At 41.5% G+C, this 19772-nt stretch overlaps 1 protein-coding gene across 1 annotated transcript in view; it reads left to right on the top strand.

Annotated features, from left to right (window-relative positions):
• Nucleotides 1-15554, top strand: part of jade2 (jade family PHD finger 2) — a 149397-nt gene extending 133843 nt beyond the window's left edge. The window contains exon 14 of the mRNA XM_061890389.1: nt 170-15554. Within this exon, the coding sequence (XP_061746373.1) occupies nt 170-844 (675 nt within the window). The 3' untranslated portion in view covers nt 845-15554. The remainder of the gene's footprint in view (nt 1-169) is intronic.
• The last annotated feature ends 4218 nt before the right edge of the window (nt 15555-19772 follow it).

The following is a 19772-nucleotide window of genomic DNA, read 5'->3' as shown; positions in this document are numbered from 1 at the left end:
CAAAGTATAAATAAAAAAATATATAAATAGTACAATCACAACAAACATACACTATGATGCAAAATATTTTTTTGGTAGACTAAACGTTGTTGTTGGTAGAATAAAAGTAGTTCTTGGTAGAGTAAAAATATTTGTTGAACCAGCAAATCTTCAGTAATTTTTTTTGCAGCTCCTTCAGGGCGAAAAGAACTTCCTGAATCTCATGATGGAAAAGTCCCTTGAGTCCACTTGGAAAACCCCTCAGCTGGGTCGCAAATCCCGAGGGAGCTGCAGGCCTCGTGCTCGTGGACTCCCGCTGTCCTCCGGCACCACGCCGCGCGGCACGCTTTTGTGCACCAGGTCTGCATCCAGTGCGTCCGCCGCGAAGAAGCTGTTGCTTAGCAAAGTGGAAGAAAAGCCAGGAGGTCAGGTGGTGCACAAGGGGGAGCGATCCAGAGGTTCCTCCAGGGTCCTACACCACCACCACCTTCATCACCACCAGACCAGGAGTTCTGACCTTCACAGGGACCCGGCGCTGCAACCGCCCATTTCCAAAATGGACTCTTGTCACATCTCGGAGGACCACGGTCCGTGGGAGAGCAACAGTGACGCGTCATCTCCGATGTCATGCTCCACGCCGCGGCTCCGCCTGTCCCGTCAGGTTAAATCCAGAATGCGGAACGTCGGTGGACCGGGACCTACTGCTAAGGACTTGTCCTTGCTGGACCCCGCCGAAACGAACGGCTACTTTTCTGACGGAAAGCCGAGCGACTTGGACACACGCTCTGCCGGCCGCAAACTCCGCTTGGCACAGTTGCGTTCCGCCAACGAGGACCTGCTGAGGCGGAGCGTGATGGCGTCCTAAATAGGAACAGCAGACTTGTTCTTTTACTAGCGTTTTGACTCCACCTGTGCCCTGTCCAGCATCCCTGCAGCTGATTGGCTTCCTAGGAGTATTTGAATGTAGCTATTAGCGTACCGGCTAACACAGGAAACAGACTTTAGTCCTAAAGTCTCACGTTTCCGAACGTTTTGAGTCTACCACCAAGACACACTTTGGGGCATTGTTGTAAATATTCCTACGGAGATGCTTTCAGGGTCCAATTGAACAACAAGTGGTGTCGGAAAGCACAACTATCTAGCAAGTAGCGTTAGGACTGGCTGCTTTGTAGTTTGTGATTAGAAATGGAAAATCTTAAACCCCCTCAGAAAAATGTTCTGATGATTTAAAAACATAATATCAAACTGTGCCTTCTCGCACCCCCCAACCCCGCGCCCCCACCTCAATCAAATGGCCGTCAACAAATTTGTAACAATCAAAGCCAGAGAACGGCCTCGGCTCTAACGAATGTCGCCGCCAGCAGGCTCATGTGGACCTTAATGAATCATTGCAGAGTGCCTAAACAGATGTAGGAGCAGCTTTGCCATTAATCAAGTCTCTTATCAGCGCAAAGAGCTTTCCTTTCAAGCCCCAAACCTCCCCCCGTCCATCAGATAAGTCGGATCGGATGGATCTATCAGGTTTGCTGAGTTGGTCCATGGATTGGTCCATCTGGCATGCTGAAGGGGACCTTTTTTGGTCCATGGATTGGTCTTTCAGGTGTGCCAAGTGGGACCCTTTTTGGTAATGTGGATTGGTCCAAAAGGCATGCCCTATGGGACTGTTTGAGCATGCCAGGGTGGTCCCTCGGGCATGCCAGGTTGGTCCAACGGTTATACTGGTTTGAACCCTTTGGATATGTCAGATTGGTCCAACAGGCATGCCGGGTAGGACTCTTTGAGCATGGTTGGTCTATCTGGCATGCCGGGTTGGTCCAATGGGCGTGCTGGGTTGGTCCAACAGGCTTGCCGATTGGGACTCTTTGAGCAAGCCAGGTTTGTCCCTCGGGCATGCCTGGTTGGTCCAACGGGTATGCTGGGTAGAACCCTTTGGACATGCCAGATTGGTCCAAGAGGCATGCTGGGTAGGACCCATTGGACATGCCAGATTGGTCTTTCTGGCATGCCGGGTTGGTCCAATAGGTATGCAGGGTTGGTCCAACAGGAATGCCGGGTGGGACTCTTTGAACATGCCAGGTTGGTCCAACAGGCATGCAGGGTGGTACTCTCTGAGCATGCCAGGTTGGTCCATCGGGCATGCTGGGTAGGACCCATTGGACATGCCAGATTGGTCCAATGAGCATGCCGGGTTGGTCCAACAGGCATGCGGGGTAGGACTCTTTAAGCATGCCGGGTTGGTCTATCTGGCATGCCGGGTGGGACTCTTGAACATGCCAGGTTGGTACCTCGGGTATGCCGGGTTGGTCCAACGGGTATGCTGGGTAGAACCCTTTGGACATGCCAGATTGTTCCAACAGGCATGCAGGGTGGTACTCTCTGAGCATGCCAGGTTGGTCCAACAGGTATGCTGGGTAGAACCCTTTGGACATGCCAGATTGTTCCAATAGGCATGCAGGGTGGTACTCTCTGAGCACACCAGGTTGGTCCCTCAGGCATGCTGGGTAGGACCCATTGGACATGCCAGATTGGTCCAATGGGCATGCCGGGTCGGTCCAACAAGCATGCCGTGTAGGACTCTTTGAGCATGCCGGGTTGGTCTATCTGGCATGTAGGGTTGGTCCAATGGGCATGCCGGGTGGGTGTCTTTGAGTATGCCAGGTCGGTAAAACAGGTATGCTAGGTAGAACCCTTTGGACATGCCAGATTGGTCCAACAGGCATGCCGGGTGGTACTCTCTGAGCGTGCCAGGTTGGTCCATCGGGCATGCTGGTTCGGACCCTTTGGACATGCCAGATTGGTCCAATGGGCATGCCGGATTGGTCTATCTGGCATGCCGGGTTGGTCCAATGGGCATGCAGCGTTGGTCCAACAGGAATGCCGGGTGGGACTCTTTGAGCATGCCAGGTTGGTCCGTCGGGCATGCCGGGTTGGTTCAACTGGCATGTTGGGTAGGACCCTTTGGACATGCCAGATTGGTCCAATGGGCATTCCGAGTTGGTCCAACAGGCATGCTTCGTAGGACACTTTGAGCATGCTGGGTTGGTCCAAAGGGTATCCAGGGTTGGTCCAACAGGACTCTTGGAGCATGCCAAGTTGTTCTATCGGGCATTCTGCGTAGGACCCTGTGTACATGCCAGATTTGTCCAACGGGAGTCTCTGAGCATGTTGGGTTGGTCCAACAGGACTCTTGGAGCATGCCAAGTTGGTCCATCGGGCATGCTGCGAAGGACCCTTTGCCAGATTTGTCCAACGGGACTCTCTGAGCATGCTGGGTTGGTACAATGGGCATACAGGGTTGGTCCAACAGGCATGCTAAATATGGACTCTTTGGACATGCCAGATTGGTCCAACGGGCATGCTGGGTTGGTCTAACAGGCATGCTTGGAGGGACTCTTTGAGCATGCTGGGTCGGACCCTCTGGACATGCCAGAGTGGTCCAACGGGCATGCTGAATTGGTCCGTTTTGGCATGCCGTGTGGGACACTTCAGGCATGCCCGGTTGGTCCCTTTGGTCGGGTCGGTTCATCGAAAAAGCCGGATTAGTCTATCGGACTTTTGTTGTAACTCGGCGACACGTTACGTCGTTAAAATAAAAGAAGATATTTGCTGTTTTTGTGCAGAATTTTCTGTGCTTATCTCAGGGTTTAAAACAACTTTTAGAAAACGGTTGAAAAAAAATATATGGAATTTAAAAAGCTACATTTTATTTTGTGTATAAAACTAAATCAACACTTTGTTTTTTTTAATTGTAACTAAGATTGTTGCTTATATATAAATATAAAGATGGTGACGCGTGTATGTCGACAAACTTCCATATTGGACGAGCTCCGCGGCAACTACTGACTGAGCGCCTTCCTTCTTTTAGTCACATGATTGCTCGGACCAATCAGCTGAGAGCGTGGTCACGTGACCGCCCCCGTCGCCAGCGCAAGTGAGCTGAAAGTGAAGCTTGGGCAACGGCGATGTTTTTAGATGTGGTGTTATGGGGCAGTCTACTTCCCGGTTCATTGTTGCTACGCTAACGGGCTAACTCCGACACATTTGCTGCTAAAATCCACACACACACACACACACACACACACACACACAGCAGGTTTGGTGTAACAGGGTTTGACGGCGTATGCGCTCCTTACAGGTTGTTATCATTGCTGGTCCTTTTGTGGCCCGCCAGCGCCCCCAGTGGTAGGAATTGGGAAACCGTCAACATAATCGATGTTCTTCAGAGTAGCCTGAATGTCGGTGACGACGTGACAGACACGTGGTAGCGAGGCCGCAAAACGTGGGCGGGGCTAAAAATGTACTTCCATAGTAGTGTACACAAGTACTTCCTTGGTAGTGTACACAAATTTAATTCTTTGGTAGTGTGCACAAATGTACTTCCTTGGTAGTGTACACAAGTACTTCCTTGGTAGTGTACACAAATTTAATTCTTTGGTAGTGTACACAAATGTACTTCCTTGGTAGTGTACACAAGTACTTCCTTGGTAGTGTACACAAATTTAATTATTTGGTAGTGTGCACAAATGTACTTCCTTGGTAGTGTACACAAGTACTTCCTTGGTAGTGTACACAAATTTAATTCTTTGGTAGTGTGCACAAATGTACTTCCTTGGTAGTGTACACAAATATACTTCCATGGTAGTGTACACAAATTTACTTCCATGGTAGTGTACACAAATTTAATTATTTGGTGGTGTACACAAATATACTTCCTTGGTAGTGTACACAAATATACTTCCATGGTAGTGTACACAAATTTAATTCTTTGGTAGTGTACACAAATATACTTCCTTGGTAGTGTACACAAATATACTTCCATGGTAGTGTACACAAATATACTTCCATGGTAGTGTACACAAGTACTTCCATGGTAGAGTACACAAATTTACTTCCTTGGTAGTGTACACAAATTTACTTCCATGGTAGTGTACACAAATTTAATTCTTTGGTAGTGTACACAAATATACTTCCTTTGTAGTGTACACAAATGTACTTCCTTGGTAGTGTACACAAATTTAATTCTTTGGTACTGTACACAAATTTAATTCTTTGGTAGTGTACACAAGTACTTCCTTGGTAGTGTACACAAATTTAATTCCTTGGTAGTGTGCACAAATTTAATTCTTTGGTAGTGTACACAAGTACTTCCTTGGTAGTGTACACAAATTTAATTCTTTGGTAGTGTACACAAATGTACTTCCTTGGTAGTGTGCACAAATTTAATTCTTTGGTAGTGTACACAAGTACTTCCTTGGTAGTGTACACAAATTTAATTCCTTGGTAGTGTACACAAATTTAATTCCTTGGTAGTGTACACAAATGTACTTCCTTGGTAGTGTACACAAATTTAATTCTTTGGTAGTGTACACAAATGTACTTCCTTGGTAGTGTACACAAATTTAATTCTTTGGTAGTGTACACAAATGTACTTCCCTGGTAGTGTACACAAGTACTTCCATTGTAGAGTACACAAATGTAATTCCTTGGTAGTGTACACAAATTGACTTCCATGGCTGTGCACAAAAATGTACTTCCATAGTAGTGTACAAAAATGTACTTCCATGGTAGTGTACACAAATTTAATTCCATGGTAGCGTACACAAATGTACTTCCTTGGTAGAGTACACAAATATACTTCCATGGTAGTGTACACAATTATTTCCATGGTAGTGTACACAAGTACTTCCTTGGTAGTGTACACAATTAACCTTCCATGGTAGTATACACAAGTACTTCCTTGGTAGTGTACACAAATATACTTCCATAGTAGTGTACACAAATGTACTTCCTTGGTAGTGTACACAAATTTAATTCCTTGGTAGTGTACACAAATTTAATTCTTTGGTAGTGTACACAAGTACTTCCTTGGTAGTGTACACAAATTTAATTCCTTGGTAGTGTACACAAATTTAATTCCTTGGTAGTGTACACAAATGTACTTTCTTGGTAGTGTACACAAATTTACTTCTTTGGTAGTGTACACAAATTTACTTCCATGGTCGTGTACAAAAAAATTACTTCATTAGTAGTGTACACAAATATTTCCATAGTAGTGTACACAAGTAATTCCATGGTAGTGTACACAAATGTACTTCCATGGTAGTGTACACAAGTATTTCCTTGGTAGTGTACACAACTGTATCTTTATGGTAGGGTACACAAGTCTACCTCTGTATAGTGTACACAAAAAATACTTCTAAGGGATTGTACACAATAATACCTCTCAGGGAGTGTACACAAATGTACTTCTAAGGGAGTGTACACGATACTACCTCTAAGGGAGTGTACACAAATGTACTTCCATAGGAGTGTACACAATATACTTGTATAGTAGTGTACATGAATAAACTTCTAAGGTTTTGTAGACTACTATAGTATACTTCTATAGTAGTGTACACAAACTTATGTAGTACTGCACACTACTATAGAAGTACATTTGTGTACATTACGACAATATACTGTACTTTTATAGTAGTGTACACAAATAACATTTATAGTGATGTACACTCCTCTGGAAGTACATTTGTGTACACTACTATTATATCCTGTACTTGTATAGTAGTGTACACAAACTTCTGTAGTATGGCACACTACTATAGAAGTAGATGTATGTACATTACTACAATATACAGTACTTTTATAGTAATGTACACAAATAATGTTTATAGTACTGTACACTCCTATGGAAGTACATTTCTGTACACTACTATAATATCCTGTACTTGTATAGTAGTGTACACAAATATACTTCTTTAGTAGTGTACACAAACTTCTGTAGTACTGTACAGTACAATAACAGTACATTTGTGTAAATTACTACAATATACTGTACTTTTATGGTAGGGTACGCAAATTATTTTATAGTGTACATAAACTTCTATAGTACTGTACACTACTATAGAAGTACATTTGTGTACATTACGACAATATACTGTACTTTTATAGTAGTGCGCAGAAATATACTTCTATAGTAGTGTACACAAACTTCTGTAGTACAGTACACTACTATAGAAGTACATTTGTGTACATTACTACAATTTACTGTACTTTTATAGTAGTGTACACAAATATACTTCTATAGTAGTGTAAACAAACTTCTATAGTACAGTACACTACTATAGAAGTACATTTGTGTACATTATGACAATATACTGTACTTTTATAGTAGTGTACACAAATATACTTATATAGTGTACACAAACTTCTATAGTACAGTACACTACTATAGAAGTAGATTTGTGTACATTACGACAATATACTGTACTTTTATAGCAGTGTACACAAATCTACTTCTATAGTAGTGTACACAAACTTTTTTAGTACAGTACACTACTATAGAAGTACATTTGTGTACATTACAACAATATACTGTACTTTTATAGTAGTGTACACAAATATACTTCTATAGTGTACACAAACTTCTGTAGCACAGTACATTACTATAGAAGTAGATTTGTGTACATTACTACAATTTACTGTACTTTTATAGTAGTGTCCACAAAAATACTTTTATAGTAGTGTACACAAACTTCTGTAGTACTGTACACTACGATAAAAGTAGATTTGTGTACATTACTACAATATACTGTACTTTTATGGTAGTGTACGCAAATTATTTTTATAGTGTACACAAACTTCTATAGTACTGTACACTACTATAGAGGTACATTTGTGTACATTACGACAATATTCTGTACTTTTATAGTAGTGTACACAAATATAGTAGTGTACACAAACTTCTATAGAAGTGTACATTAATATAGAAGTACATTTGTTTACATTACTACAATATACTGTACTTTTATAGTAGTGTACACAAAAATACTTCTATAGTAGTGTACACAAACTTATGTAATACAGTACACTACTATAGAAGTAGATTTGTGTACACTACAATATACTGTTCTTTTATAGTAGTGTACACAAAAATACTTCTATAGTAGTGTACACAAACTTATGTAGTACAGTACACTACTATAGAAGTAGATTTGTGTACATTACTACAATATACTGTACTTTGATAGTAGTGTACACAAAAATACTTCTTTAGTAGTGTACACAAATTTCTGTAGTACAGTACACTACTATAGAAGTATATTTGTGTACATAACTACAATTTACTTTACTTTGATAGTAGTGTACTCAAGTATAGTAGTGTACACAAACTTCTATAGAAGTGTACACAAACTTATGTAGTACAGTACACTACTATAGAAGTAGATTTGTGTACACTACAATATACTGTTCTTTTATAGTAGTGTACACAAATATACTTCTATAGTAGTGTACACAAACTTCTGTAGTACTGTACACAACTATAAAAGTAGATTTGAGTACATCACGACAATATACTGTACTTTGATAGTAGTGTACACAAAAATACTTCTTTAGTAGTGTACACAAATTTCTGTAGTACAGTACACTACTATAGAAGTATATTTGTGTACATAACTACAATTTACTGTACTTTGATAGTAGTGTACTCAAGTATAGTAGTGTACACAAACTTCTATAGAAGTGTACATTACTATAGAAGTACATTTGTTTACATTACGACAATATACTGTACTTTTATAGTAGTGTACACAAATATAGTAGTGTACACAAAAATACTTCTATAGTAGTGTACACAAATTTCTGTAGTACAGTACACTACTATAGAAGTATATTTGTGTACATAACTACAATTTACTGTACTTTGATAGTAGTGTACTCAAGTATACTTCTATATTAGTGTACACAAACTTCTATAGTACAGTACACTACTATAGAAGTACATTTGTGTACATTACGACAATATACTGTACTTTTATAGTAGTGTACACAAATATACTTCTATATTAGTGTACATAAATATACTTCTATACTGGCTATTTACAGTGAGGCTTCAATGCCCTCTCCTACCTTCCTTGTGTCCTTCCTTCCTTTCTTCCTCAGCTTCCTTAGTCCTAGACAGGAGTCTCGGCACGCGTGTCAAGTAGTTGCTAAAAGTTTGCTGTGTTGTGCGCTACTTTTGACGTTGTATCAGATTGGTTGCCAAAGTGCGTCCTGTACTTTGTTGTACTCAATGACTGCCAACCATGGCTGGTCATGTGACCTGCACCAATATTCTACTAATGAATCAATGCTATATTGTGTACAAACACATGGGCAGACTGTCATGTGCATGCCAGAGCAGCAGGTGGCAGTAACTCTTTATTACAACAGAATGAGTAGTTTTAATGTTCCCTTGTCACGTTCCTTTTTTTTTTTCCAATGTACGTGCACTTTTGTTATTCTTCTTTCTCCTCTTTATTCCGAACTCAGTTTGTTTCGGAGGGTAGCAAACGGAACGAAGTGAACATTTCCAAACTTGTCTTTTCTCTAACCGCTAAAACGCCACATTCACACATTCTACACTATTCTGGTTCCGATGCGTTAACACGTTTTATTATTGCGGCTACGATACTTTAACAAGATTGCTAATCTGCTTCCGATGCGTAAACACGTTTGTGATTCTGGTTCCAATGTATTAATACATTTGTGATTCAGGTTCCGATGCGTTAACCCGTTTGCGATTCTGGTTTTGATGCTTGAACATGTTTGCAATTCTGGTTCCGATGCGTAAACATGTTTGCGTTTCTGGTTCTGATGCGTAAACATGTTTGCGATTCGAGTTCCGATGTTTTAACAGCGTTTGTGATTCTGGTTCCGATGTATTAACACGTTTTCGTTTCGGGTTCTGATGCGTTAACACGTTTGCGATTCAGGTTCTGATGTGTTAACACGTTTGCGATTCCGGTTCCGATGCGTAAACATGTTTGTGATTCTGGTTCCAATGTATTAACACATTTACGATTCGGGTTCCGATGCGTTAACACGTTTGCGATTCTGGTTTTGATGCGTGAACATGTTTGCGATTCTGGTTCTGATGCGTAAACATGTTTGCGATTCGAGTTCCGATGTTTTAACAGCGTTTGCGATTTTGGTTCCGATGTATTAACACGTTTTCGATTTGGGTTCTGATGTATTAAGACGCTCCCAATTCTGGTTCTGATGCGTTAACACACTGCATATATTAATTCCGATACGTTAACACGTTTACTATTCTGGTTCCGGTGCATCAACACGTTTGCGATTCGGGTTCTGATGCGTTAACACGTTTGCGATTTTGGTTCCGATGCGTAAACATGTTTGTGATTCTGGTTCCAATGTATTAACACATTTGCGATTCGGATTCCGATGCGTTAACACGTTTGCGGTTCTGGTTTTGATGCGTGAACATGTTTGCGATTCTGGTTCCGATGCGTAAACATGTTTGCAATTCTGGTTCTGATGCGTAAACATGTTTGCGATTCGAGTTCCGATGTTTTAACAGCGTTTGCGATTTTGGTTCCGATGTATTAACACGTTTTCGATTTGGGTTCTGATGTATTAAGACGCTCCCAATTCTGGTTCTGATGCGTTAACACACTCCATATATTAATTCCGATACGTTAACACGTTTACTATTCTGGTTCCGGTGCATCAACACGTTTGCGATTCGGGTTCTGATGCGTTAACACGTTTGCGATTTTGGTTCCGATGCGTAAACATGTTTGTGATTCTGGTTCCAATGTATTAACACATTTGCGATTCGGATTCCGATGCGTTAACACGTTTGCGGTTCTGGTTTTGATGCGTGAACATGTTTGCGATTCTGGTTCCGATGCGTAAACATGTTTGCGATTCTGGTTCTGATGCGTAAACATGTTTGCGATTCGAGTTCCGATGTTTTAACAGCGTTTGCGATTTAGGTTTCGATGTATTAACACGTTTTCGATTTGGGTTCTGATGTATTAAGACGCTCTCAATTCTGGTTCCGATGCGTTAACACACTCCATATATTAATTCCGATACGTTAACACGTTTACTATTCTGGTTCCGATGCATTAACACGTTTGCTATTCTGGTTCCGATGCATGAACAAGTTTGCAATTCTGACTCCGATGCGTTAACACGATTGCGATCCTGGTTCTGATACATTAACACGCTCCCTAGTCTGGTTAAGATGTGTTAAAACACTCCCTATTGTGATTCCGATACGTTAACACGTTTGCTATTCTGGTTCCCATGTGTTCTGGTTCCCTGTTCTGGTTGAGATTTGTTAACAGTTTTGCTATTCTGGTTCCGATGTTAACATGCTTGCTATTCTGCTTCCGATACGTTAACACGTTTGCTATCGTAGTTCCACTGCATGAACACATTTGCAATTCTGATTCCGACGCGGTAACACGTTTGCTATTCTAGTTGTGATACGTTAAGACGATGCCTATTCTGGTTCCGATGTGTTAACGTATCGGAATGAGAATATGGAGTGTGTTAACACGTTTGCTATTCTGGTTCCCATGCGTTAACACGTTTACTATTCTTGTTACGATATGTTAACACTTTTGCTATTCTGGTTCCGATGCGTGAACACATTTGCTATTCTGCTTCCGATGTGTTAACACGCTCGCTATTCTGCTTCCAATGCGTTAACACGTTTACTATTCTGGTTCTGATGCGTTAACACGTTTAATATTCTGGTTTTGATGCGTTAACACGTTTACTATTCTGGTTCTGATGCGTTAACTAACATGTTTGAAATTCTGGTTCCGATGCGTTAACACGCTCGCTATTCTGGTTCCGATGTGTTAACACTTTTACTATTCTGGTTACGATGCGTTAACACGTATACTATTCTGGTTCTGATGCGTTAACTAACATGTTTGAAATTCTGGTTCCGATGCGTTAACACGCTCGCTATTCTGCTTCCGATGGGTTAACACTTTTGCTATTCTGGTTCCGATGCGTTAACACATTTGCTATTCTGGTTCCGATGCGTTAACACATTTACTATTCTGGTTCTGATGCGTTAACTAACATGTTTGCAATTCTGGTTTCGATGCGTAACACATTTGCTATTCTGCTTCCGCTGCGCTGCGTTAACACGCTCGCTATTCTGGTTCCGATGTGTTAACACGTTTACTATTCAGGTTCCGATGCGTTAACTAACATCTTTGCTATTCTGCTTCCGATGTGTTAACTAACATGTTTGCTCTTCTGGTTCCGATGCGTTAACACGTTTGCTATTCTGGTTCCGATGCATTAACTAACACGTTTAATATTCTGCTTCAATTGCGTTAACACGCTCGCTATTCTGGTTCCGATGCGTTAACACGTTTACTATTCTGGTTCCGATGTGTTAACACATTTGTTATTCTGTTTCCGATGCGTTAACACATTTGCTATTCTGCTTCCGATGCATTACCATGCTCGCTATTCTGGTTCTGATGCGTTAACACGTTTACTATTCTGCTTCCGATGCGTTAACACGTTTACTATTCTGGTTCGGATGCGTTAAGTAACATGTTTGCTATTCTGGTTCCAATGCGTTAACACGTTTGCTCTTTGGTTCCGACGCGTTAACACGTTTGCTATTCTGGTTCCGATGCGTTCACACGCTCGCTATTCTGGTTCCGATGCGTTAACGTTTACTATTCTGGTTCCGATGCGTTCACACGCTCGCTATTCTGGTTCCGATGCGTTAACACATTTGCTATTTTGCTTCCGATGCGTTAACACGTTTACTATTCTGGTTCCGATGCGTTAACACATTTGCTATTTTGCTTCCGATGTGTTAACACGTTTACTATTCTGGTTCCGATGCGTTGACTAACATGTTTGCTATTCTGGTTCCAATGCGTTAACACGTTTGCTCTTTGGTTCCGACGCGTTAACACGTTTGCTATCCTGGTTCCTATGCGTTAACACGTTTACTATTCTGGTTCCAATGCGTTAACACATTTGCTATTTTGCTTCCGATGCGTTAACACGTTTACTATTCTGGTTCCGATGCGTTAACTAACATGTTTAGTATTCTGGTTCCGATGCGTTAACTAACATGTTTAGTATTCTGGTTCCAATGCGTTAACACGTTTGCTCTTTGGTTCCAATGCGTTAACACGTTTGCTATTCTGGTTCCGATGCTTTCACACGTTTACTATTCTGGTTCCGATGCGTTAACACATTTGCTATTCTGCTTCAGATGAGTTAACATGTTTGCTATTCTGGTTCCGATGCGTTAACTAACATGTTTGCTATTCTGCTTCAGATGAGTTAACACGTTTGCTATTCTGGTTCCGATGCGTTCACACGCTCGCTATTCTGGCTATGATGCGTTAGCACGCTACCTATTCTGGTTCCGATGCGTTCACACGCTCGCTATTCTGGTTCCGATGCGTTAACGTTTACTATTCTGGTTCCGATGCGTTCACACGCTCGCTATTCTGGTTCCGATGCGTTAACACATTTGCTATTTTGCTTCCGATGCGTTAACACGTTTACTATTCTGGTTCCGATGCGTTAACACATTTGCTATTTTGCTTCCGATGTGTTAACACGTTTACTATTCTGGTTCCGATGCGTTGACTAACATGTTTGCTATTTTGGTTCCAATGCGTTAACACGTTTGCTCTTTGGTTCCGACGCGTTAACACGTTTGCTATCCTGGTTCCTATGCGTTCACACGTTTACTATTCTGGTTCCAATGCGTTAACACATTTGCTATTTTGCTTCCGATGCGTTAACACGTTTACTATTCTGGTTCCGATGCGTTAACTAACATGTTTAGTATTCTGGTTCCGATGCGTTAACTAACATGTTTAGTATTCTGGTTCCAATGCGTTAACACGTTTGCTCTTTGGTTCCAATGCGTTAACACGTTTGCTATTCTGGTTCCGATGCTTTCACACGTTTACTATTCTGGTTCCGATGCGTTAACACATTTGCTATTCTGCTTCAGATGAGTTAACATGTTTGCTATTCTGGTTCCGATGCGTTAACTAACATGTTTGCTATTCTGCTTCAGATGAGTTAACACGTTTGCTATTCTGGTTCCGATGCGTTCACACGCTCGCTATTCTGGCTATGATGCGTTAGCACGCTACCTATTCTGGTTCCGATGCGTTACCAAACGTTGTACAAACCGCCATAGCAGAGGATTTGTGATAGACTTGACTTTTACCAAATTAAAAAACCTACAACTGAGGAAAAAATTAGATCTCGAGTGTTCAGACTACATGCACTTCCTGTTTCACTTAAATCTTGATATTAACTGAAACGTGGTTTACACCGTTGTGGTGAAGAAGGAGCTGAGCCGGAAGGCAAAGCTCTCAATTTACCGGTCGATCTACGTTCCCATCCTCACCTATGGTCATGAGCTTTGGGTCATGACCGAAAGGATAAGATCACGGGTACAAGCGGCCGAAATGAGTTTCCTCCGCCGTGTGGCGGGGCTCTCCCTTAGAGATAGGGTGAGAAGCTCTGCCATCCGGGAGGAACTCAAAGTAAAGCCGCTGCTCCTCCACATGGAGAGGAGCCAGATGAGGTGGTTCGGGCATCTGGTCAGGATGCCACCCGAACGCCTCCCTAGGGAGGTGTTTAGGGCACGTCCAACCGGTAGGAGGCCACGGGGAAGACCCAGGACACGTTGGGAAGACTATGTCTCCCGGCTGGCCTGGGAACGCCTCGGGATCCCCCGGGAAGAGCTAGACGAAGTGGCTGGGGAGAGGGAAGTCTGGGTTTCCCTGCTTAGGCTGTTGCCCCCGCGACCCGACCTCGGATAAGCGGAAGATGATGGATGGATGGATGGATGGTTTACACCAAACAGTAGTTTGGTACAGTGCGTCTTTTTTGGCATTTCCACTAAAAAGACCCAAAAAAAACAGTATATTCATAAAAAATGACAACATAGAAAGTTATTGGTGTTTATTTTCAGCAAAGTTATTCATAATTTCACAGCGAACCGTTGCACTGTTTTCTGTCAGTAGGGGGCAGCACATTTTCTAAAGGTGCCGCCCTCTACCCGCTCATGGTTGCCTCCTGAGGCACAAAGCAGTATTGCAAGTCACGCGGTTTTTTTCTATGTCCTATTTGTTTTTTGTTTGTTTTTGTTTTTTCAAATAAGAATAACTTTACTTCCCCTCAGGATTTAAATGTAGTGTGTGCAGTTTCCTCGGCTAAACTTGATTTCCAAGCACTTGTTTTCTAAGCACTTCCAAGTTTATTTGCGTGACGTTTTCCTCTTTTTTTGTCCTCATCAGCGTCTTGCAGGCTGTCCTAATCGTCCTGAAATCCAATTGATGTTAATATGTTGCAAGAATGTTAATAGCAAAGATGAATATTCAACATATATGGAGAGAACAAATACAAGAGCTATTTTTAAATTATTTTAGCCTTTTTTTGTTTGTTTTTGCTCTATTTATTTTCTTGTATTAGAATCTTCTTTGTAGGAGACAACTTTGTAAAGAAAGTGTATTTTTCATTCATAGTGCAAAAAAAAAAAAAAAGCTATTTTCTTCCTTTTTGTACAATTTCCACGTTTTGAAGGCAGACTTTGAAAGCAATATGATGTCCGTCTTGTGACGTATTTGCATGCTTTGTGTTGCCTTAATCACCGCAGCGCCCCACTTTGGACCCCGCCCACCCTTCCTCAAACCCCACCCCTTTCCGGTGGCATCCCGCCTACTCGGGTCCATTGGCGTCAATAAAGCGATGCTTTGTGTGTCTAGGCTGCCTGTTGTCTTGTCACCTTTTTCCCAGTGGTGGGCCTACTTTTCTAACTAGGAATCATAATTAAATAAAATTTATTTTTTTATTTATTTCCCTAAATATCAACACGTATATTCTCTTCATGTCATATTATGCTCTTTCCGGCGCCAATGTTTTTAGGTAATATTTTTTATCCAATCAGAATTCAGCGAGCTTATGTTGCTATGCTGTGCGGACACAAAACATTTGACAGACAGTTGCGATAGCCAATCAGATTACGAGTTGTCAGTAAGGCTTAGGAAGATACACGTATATAGTGACGTCGAGAGCTCGATATAAGAACTCCATTACCCAGCATGCAACAGTAGTGAAGAGCATGCGCAGTTAAATGTACACATGCCGGCAGCTGGATGATTTTAATGAGCACGTTGTGTCGGCCAACACCGGAAGCTCGAATGGATTCTTCAAAATTGTGAGTTCAGATATTTTATTTTTTCACGTTTAATATGTTTTTTTGGCAGTACTGCATAAGATATATTTTAATTGCTTAAATGTTCAAATGTGCCAGAGACACTCGTGATTTAGGGCTTTATTTGTAAACTTTTGACTGATTGAGAAAATAACTCGTTTTGTACACTGTTGGTGGTGATTTAATGCCCAGTAGTGCGTAAATGTGTACTTTACTTGTACAATAATCTATAAATACACGAAAAGCACTTAATGTCATGTCAATATATGTATGTTTGATATTTTATTCCAATTGATTAAGATTGGGCTGACCATCAAGCGTCGTCGTGTGCCGCTCTCTAGTGGCCAAATCATGTACAACGTAGATTTAGCACCGCCTTGTGGTCATCGGCTGTAATTGCATGTGGCTTAAAGGCCTACTTAAATGAGATGTTCTTATTTAAACGGGGATAGCAGGTCCATTCTGTGTCATACTTGATCATTTCAAAGTATTGCCATATTTTTGCTTAAAGGAATTAGTAGAGAACATCGACGATAAAAATCACAACTTTTGGTCGCTAATAAAAAAGCCTTGCCTGTACCGGAAGTAGCAGACGATGACATCACAGGGGTGAGGGCTCCTCACGTCCTCACATTGTTTGTAATGTGAGGACCTATTCGGACCGAGAAAACGACAATTTCCCCGTTAATTTGAGCGAGGATGAAAGATTTGTGGATGATATTGATAGCGAAGGACTAGAAAAAAATCAAATAAAGTAAAAAAAAAAAAAGGGGGATTGCATTGGGACGGATTCAGATGTTTTTAGACACATTTACTAGGATAATTCTGGGAAATCCCCTATCTTTCTATTGTGTTGCTAGTGTTTTAGTGAGATTAAATAGTACCTGATAGTCGGAGGGGTGTGTCCACGGGTGTCTTGACGCTAATCTCTGAGGGAAGTCGACGGCAGCTGCATGGACGGCGCAAGCTCCGCTGATCTCCGGTAAGAGGCGACTTTTTACCTCAATTTTCTCCCCGAAAACTGCCGATTGACCTGTGGTAGGGATCCATGTTCGCTTGACCGCTCTGATCCATAGTAAAGCTTCACCTCTGGGAATTTTAAACAAGGAAACACCGTGTGTTTGTGTGGCTAAAGGCTAAAGCTTCCCACCTCCATCTTTCTTCTTTGACGTCTCCATTATTAATTGAACAAATTGCAATGCTTTCATTTAGTTAAAGGCCTACTGAAACCCACTACTACGGAACACGCAGTCTGATAGTTTATATATCAATGATGAAATATTAACATTGCAACACATGCCAATACGGCCTTTTCAGTTTACTAAATTGCAATTTTAAATTTCCCTCGAAGTATCCTGTTGAAAACGCGTGTTTGTGACATTATTGGTTGTAGCGGACATTTTATCCCGGCACCGATCACGGCTAAAAGTCGTCCGATTTAATCGCATAATTCCACAGTATTTTGGACATCTGTGTTTCTGAATCTTTTGCAATTTGTTCAATTAATAATGGAGACGTCAAAGAAGAAAGATGTAGGTGGAAAGCAGTGGATTGCAGCTGCCTTTAGCAACCGAAACACAGCCGGTGTTTCTTTTTTTGCTGTGAAGCTTTAATATGGAACAGAGCGGTCAAGCGAACATGGTTCCTGACCACATGTCAACCGGTAGGTTTCGGTGAGAAAATTGTGGTAATAAGTCGGCTCTTACAGGAGACATGAGCGGAGCTTGCATCATCCTGCAGCTGTGACTTTGGCTCCTTCAGAGACACTGGCGGTCACCACACCCCTCCGACTTTCAGGTATGACTTTAAAATCTCACTAAAACACTAGTAACACAATAGGCAGATAAGGGATTTTCCAGAATTATCCTAGTAAATGTGTCTAATAACATCTGAATCGCTCCCACTGCCCTCGCCTTTTTTTTTTTCTTCTAGTCCTTCACTCTCACTATCCTCATCCACAAATCTTTCATCCTTGCTCAAATTAATGGAGGAATCGTCGCTTTCTCGGTCCGAATCGCTCTTGCTTCTGGTGGCCATGATTGTAAACAATGTGAGGCTGTGAGGAGCCATACAACCCGTGGTGTCACGCGCACATTGTCTGCTACTTCCGGTACAGGCAAAGCTTTTTTGTTAGCGACCAAAAGTTGCGAACTTTATCGTCGATGTTCTCTACTAAATCCTTTCAGCAAAAATATCGCGAAATGTTCAAGTATGACACATAGAATGGACCTGCTATCCCCGTTTAAATAAAAAATCTAATTTCAGTAGGCCTTTAATGAATCATCACGAGGAACAAGTTTGTGTGCGACTTTAGGTCTAGCTGTTAAGAACCACGTTCAAATGACGTCATTAATGATTGTTAAAAATATGTATATATTTAAATATAAAATATTGATTCGGTGTTATTCACTCCCTAGTGATGAAAAGGTAAACAAGTGTGTTATGAACAGGGCGTGCTAGAGCAACACAGGTGTGTTCTGGACACAGGTGTGTTGTGAACCAGGTGTGCTATAAAACCAAGCATGCTGTGAAAATGCAGTATTAAAATTGTGTTGGTTTTTTTTAGCAAATTCAAATCATTTATTTGAAAGAGTAAAAGGCCTACTTTTGTTGTATCAATTACCGTATTTCTTCGAATTGCTGCTGGGTATATAGTATGCGCCTGCTTTGAATTACTGCCGGGTCAAACTCGCTTCGCAAAATAATTAGTGCATGCTTAGTATTTCCGCCGGGTCAAACTAGTGACGTCACGAGTGACAAGTCCCCTGTAATCATTTTCAAAATGGAGGAGGCTGATTTCAATAATTTGAAATCGCATAAAGGGAAGAAGAGCTGTTCAGTAGGATTTAAGGTCCAAGCTAAAAAAAAACAGTAAGCAGCTATATTTTATTAACATACCGTAGCTGCGTGTGTCAAATATGAATCATTAAATAACTCCCGCCTCCTGGTGGTAGAGGGCGCTAGTGATCCTTCTTGCGACTACTTGGCTGCAGAAAAAGTGACAACAAGTGACGTGATATGTGCTGGGACGGATATGACGCGGGGGCCACACGACAGACCTTTTAGGATGTAACACTCCTATGCTGGCTATGTAAACAACCGGGCTGATATAAAGCATGTTCCAGTCCTAAATACCCAGTGTATTATGTATACAATAACACTTCATGGTGGCAGCGGTGGGATAAAGAGATCACCCATGAAGCAGAACGGGAGGGGGAGTTGACCGAGGATAATTATATCGTCGCCCGCACTTGGGGAGCCGAGCTAACTGATAGCAGCAGTCTGATAGCAGTTTTCTAAACTGGACTTTCAATCGAAGCAGGGGGTAATAAAGGAAGATCTCCACCGAAACAGACTTTTAAAACTGAATAAAAGATAAGGAAGACTTCTATTAACAAGATATCGATGCTGGAGCTGGCATGGACTTCATTTATAAATAAACCATAATAACGTTTTTTTGTATTAAATGTGCTTTTCATGATGCTATCCTTACATCACACTCAAATTTTTACTGCATGCCGTTGGTAAGTACCGGAGTGAGAAGAGGTTTTAAAATAATTAGCGCATGCTTACCTTTACCACATGCCTTTGGTAAGCACAGGAATGAGAAGAGGCTTTAAATTAATTAGCGCCCCGGCGGCAATTCAAGGAAATACGGAAATTTTTTGTGCTACCTAATCAAGGTGTTACCAGTAGATAGGTTTTGAGTATTACTGTGATATACAGACAAAGTACATACCGTTTTATTTCATTAAGACTGCGGACGGACAAA

The sequence above is a fragment of the Nerophis ophidion genome, linkage group LG28, assembly GCF_033978795.1.
Source record: "Nerophis ophidion isolate RoL-2023_Sa linkage group LG28, RoL_Noph_v1.0, whole genome shotgun sequence".
NCBI lineage: Eukaryota > Metazoa > Chordata > Actinopteri > Syngnathiformes > Syngnathidae > Nerophis > Nerophis ophidion.
Note: the sequence above shows the minus strand (reverse complement) of the source record. Positions and strands in the feature narration are given on the sequence as shown.